General features: G+C 45.9%; 1 protein-coding gene across 1 annotated transcript; it reads right to left on the bottom strand.

Annotated features, from left to right (window-relative positions):
• Positions 1–1,525: 1,525 nt before the first annotated feature.
• On the bottom strand, positions 1,526–3,720 carry LOC114688669 (PRAME family member 12-like). Its single transcript, XM_028863211.1, is given in 4 exon segments — positions 1,526–2,093; positions 2,377–2,970; positions 3,435–3,540; positions 3,543–3,720. Coding segments are annotated over 4 exon segments (1,446 nt in total).
• Between the last annotated feature and the right edge of the window lie 752 nt (positions 3,721–4,472).

Here is a 4,472-nt window from a genome sequence, read left to right as displayed (position 1 = left end):
AAGTGATCAAACAAATAATATTTGTAATTGATGCTATGTACATCTCATCCATATTAATTTTCCTTTCATTTAATTGTTCTGCTTTCAGATAGCCTAATGTATTATCAAACAGAGAGCCAATTCCTTCCATAGTAAAAATGTTTCTCATTTTTTAATGTGGGGGAAAAATTCTCTTTAAACTAATTTCACCCTTTAAGACATCTGAATTAACTTACCAAGTCTGTTGACTGTGTAGAACAGTAGAAATCTGAGGGAATTTCAAATCAGCTAACTAGTGTGGGAGCAGTCTGAGATGGGAATCCAGAGAGAGCCTACAATCTACCACAAGAGAAGAAGCCAAAGAAACTCTGGCCATGTGCAGCTCGGCCTGAGCCTTGCAGCTCACACCTGAGAAAGGGGCCTGGAACAAGCAGCTTTTCAGTGAATTCTTGCCACAATCACTGGTCACCAATTGTAGATGACCTTCTAATGGTCTCATTAAATAAAAGTCATGGAGCCAGACATAGGGATTAAAGCCTGAGAGAGATCAGAGGAATAGGACAGCCACAAGCTAACATCACCTCACCAACTCTGCAGCTCCCAAATGAGAGATACTTCCTGTCCACCCACACCTATATGCCTTGCTGTTCTGCCGATTTGCTCTCTCTGTCCAGTTACATCACCTCCTCTTTAATGCCCAGCTCTCTCAATTCCTGTCTGTCTGTACAGAGATCCATGGTTAACTAGTCTTGGAATTTAAGGCAAGTGCCACCACACCTGGCTCTGTTTCCAGTGTGGCCTTGAGCACACAGAGATCCAGACAGATGCCAGCCTGCCAATTGTTAGGATTAAAGGCAGGTGCTACAGTTGCCTGACTTCCTTGTTTACTTACAATGGCTTGCCTCTTCCTCGACTCTCCAGGCAAGCTTTATTTATTAAAACACTAATAAAATCCCACCACATTTGAGCACAAATAAAATATCACCACAGCCATGCCTGTGCTTTTAAGCTTGGAGCCATCTCTCTGGCTCCAAGGTCTTTGGATAGAGGGTCTCACTCTGTATCTCAGGCTAGCCTGGATATGTAGTCCACCCTAGCTGATGACTATATCTACCTGCCCCAATATGCAATATTGTCATTATAGTCATCTATCTGTTCACTTTTTTATTTCTATCCAGAGTTCTTACATTTAGTTGGTGTATTGGAGCCAGAAATAATAATAGCATTTAAGAAAAAAACAAAACAAACTATCCATCACTCTACGTGTTTAGTAAAGATGTCAGTGAAGAACAAAACTCATACTGAGTTATTTTATTGCTGTCTTATTATGCTAAAAAGGCAGAATGTAAGGGGTAGGCATAGGGACTTTTTAAAAAAATGTAATTAATCAAGAGATCACAACAGAAGACTTCAAAAACAGTTCCTTGGTTCAATAGATGCTTGAAGCCAGTTGAGAGTCTTTCCGGACCCTGAAGCTAGCAGGGAGGCTAATGACTGAGGAAGACCCCGAGGGAGAGCACGCAAATCCAGAAGTCATATTCCCTATTTACCCCTGGCAAGGACAAAGTCTAGGCCCAAGGTCATAGACACAGCGCTCACCACATTCATGGCAGGGATCTGTGGAAAACAAGATCCTCTTGGGCTGCCTTAACGCTCTGAGTGTATCCATGAGCTCAAGACAATGTTGGGCAAATCTCTCTACTAAGATGTAACCGTAATCATCATAAGACTGTATAGGGGCCGGGTACTGCTCCACATTCATCTTGGTCAAGTTGGCTGTGTGTCCCAAAAGGTCCTTCAGGGTGGGCATGGAAAAGTCGTTATCTAATAGATTAAACTCGGTGAGCTTGGAGCACTTGCTGAGGGCAGGGATGAGGTCAGTGAGCTGAGAGTCCTTGATCCTACAACCCTGCAAGTCCAGAGACTGCAGAGATTCTGCTACATGCTCTAGCAGCACTCCAAGAGGCTTGAGACATGAAGCAAATAACAAGATTCCTCTCAAGACCAGATGTTTTAGCTGACGCAGGTTGTGGCTCAAGGGGAAATAATTCAAGTCGGACTGTGACAGGTGGCGGCGTGTGATGGAGAGAGTTGCCAAGGGGTTCCTCAGGCACCTATGGGTAGACAATGGGATTGGTTCAGACAAAAGGTTCTGGAGAGTGTGTATACTGGGATTTAAGAAGAGGAAGATGGGGCACGTGTCTCAAGGTCAGTTTGACTATATGAACAATCAGAGTACCAGGGTGCTGATGCTTGGAGTCTACTAAGTCAAGTCACACCCACAACTCTCACCATAATTGTTCCCAGTCACTGGCAGGCCCCATGCACATGCTAATCCTTAGAGTAAACTGGAAAGGTTTGCTCTGGTAGCTAAGCCACCTCCGCATCCTTGCTTACCTGAGTATTTGTTTCATGTGGTCTTTGAGAAAGAAGATGCCATTCATGGAGAGATGCTGCAGACAGTGGAGTTTGGAGAACTGAGCAATGACCTTGCTGATGCACCTCTCTTCTCTGTCTGCTGTCCTGGTTCCAGTCCCGAAAGTGTTCCTACAGATGCGGGCCAGGGAGAATTTGCGAAGACTTCGCATCTGTCCAAGGCAGGGAGCAAATCGTGCCAGTGTGGACACATCCCACCCCGTGTTCAGTTCCAGCTCCTCAATGCGTCCTGGGTGGAAAACACTCAAGATCTCTTTCACAGTGCACATAGGCACAGTCCAGATCTTCATGTTTATACAGTGCAGCTGTAGAAAGTCTTTTCTCTGCTGGAGCCACTGCAAGAAGCATGTTTGCTCTTCATTCAGACGGAGCCTGAGGTAGAGGTCAGTTACCACCTTCAGATGCCGCCGCCTCAGTGCATATCTGGGAAGGACCTTCACTACAGGCCTCTCATTCACAGTCTCTGCTGAACAGGCCCCATCCTCTCTTCCAGTCCATATGTTCCAGAACTCATGGTGAACATTCCTCAGGTCAACCACCTGAAGTTTCTCACTCCTGTGGGTAAAATGTGTAAAGTGTCAGCAGACATGACAAGCCCCAACACCCAGCAAGTTTCCACTACACATCTCTAATGTCAGCTCTTCCCTCCTGCCAAGGTCTCTTCAGCACCAAGTGTCCAACGTAGGAACTCACGTGTGTCATGACATCTCCCCGTGAGCTGCATGTGTACAGCTGACTACTTTCCTTCCACTAAGTTACTCTCTATTTCTACCTAGTCCCATGTTAGTGGTTGTTGGAAAGCCAGGGATAGGCTCCTTCCTCTCTGGCTACCTCTACTCTGTCCTCTAATCCATACTCAACCATCCTTACTACAGGAAACAATAGGTTTCAAGGCCCCTGCATTCCAGGACCATGACCCCATCAGAAGCCTCTGACCCACCTACAAAGCCATTCTCCCTGACCCACGTCTCTCCCACATTCCCCTTGTGCTCAGTCTACAGTACTTGGTTGTTGCTTACCCGGGGTGAAACTCTCTTTTCAGATGCGTGTCTACTCCATCTAGCACAGCCTGGAAGATTTCCAAGTTGGGAGTCTTCATCAACGTCCCCACAGGGAGACAGGGAAAGGCCAGGCTTCCACCATTGCCCTCACAATCCTAGTGTGTCTGCCATTGAACGCGTCCTTGAACAGTGCTGGGAAGATTGTCCAGGGCAGTTTCTCCAGAGCAGAGATGGCCAAGGCCTCATTTCTCAGCAGCGCCTGCCTGCCCAGCTCCTCCAGTGTGGGTGGGGTTTGAAAACTCATCATGAATGGTCTTCAGTCAGAAGGTTCCTGGGGAAGCATTCAGGTGAGAATATATCTTCAAGATAAAGTTTAGAAAACTTCCTCCCCCAGAACAGTAACCACTCAAGGTCTGAGTCAATTGCTCTGGCAATGGTAGAGTCCTCAACTTAAGGAATTGTCCTCACTCGGAATGTAAATCTACAGTTTCTCACTGACATCATGTGAGCCTCTCTGTACATGATTTCCAGGTCACCTTATGAGTGACCGTTTCTCACAAAAAAAAAAAAAAAAAGCCTTTTGTCGTCAATGTTTCGTTAAGTTGACATAAAAAAGATGCAGGCTAAAGCCTGAGTCAAGATAGAACTCAACATTTCCTGATCCATCTTGGTCTAATGGTCCCTATATCAAACCACATGACCCAAGGGAGGACAACTACTCACCAGTTCTGAGCACCGACCACAGTCTCTTTATCCCAGCTGAGCCAGGCGCTTCCTCCAGGCTCCAGGTCTCTCAGTATCTTCATGGCTCTCCTGAAGCCTTTATATACCTTCCTGCTCACCCTCCCTATTGCAGTACCACCTTCCAACCCCAAGCTGCAATTTAATTGGACGACTCAGTCTCCACCCCTTTAATTCTTCAGACAACATTCAATCATTTCGTTGATTGAATCCTCCTGCCTCAACATCATTCTTGCTTGGATTACTCTTATGAAACATCATGGTTCACTGAACTTGATTAATGTGACAAAGGCCGGATGAGTTTGGGTCAGTTTG

This window comes from Peromyscus leucopus, chromosome 10 (assembly GCF_004664715.2).
Source record: "Peromyscus leucopus breed LL Stock chromosome 10, UCI_PerLeu_2.1, whole genome shotgun sequence".
NCBI classification, from domain to species: domain Eukaryota; kingdom Metazoa; phylum Chordata; class Mammalia; order Rodentia; family Cricetidae; genus Peromyscus; species Peromyscus leucopus.
The sequence above is the reverse complement of the archived record's forward strand: the minus strand, read 5'-3'. Positions and strand labels throughout refer to the sequence as shown.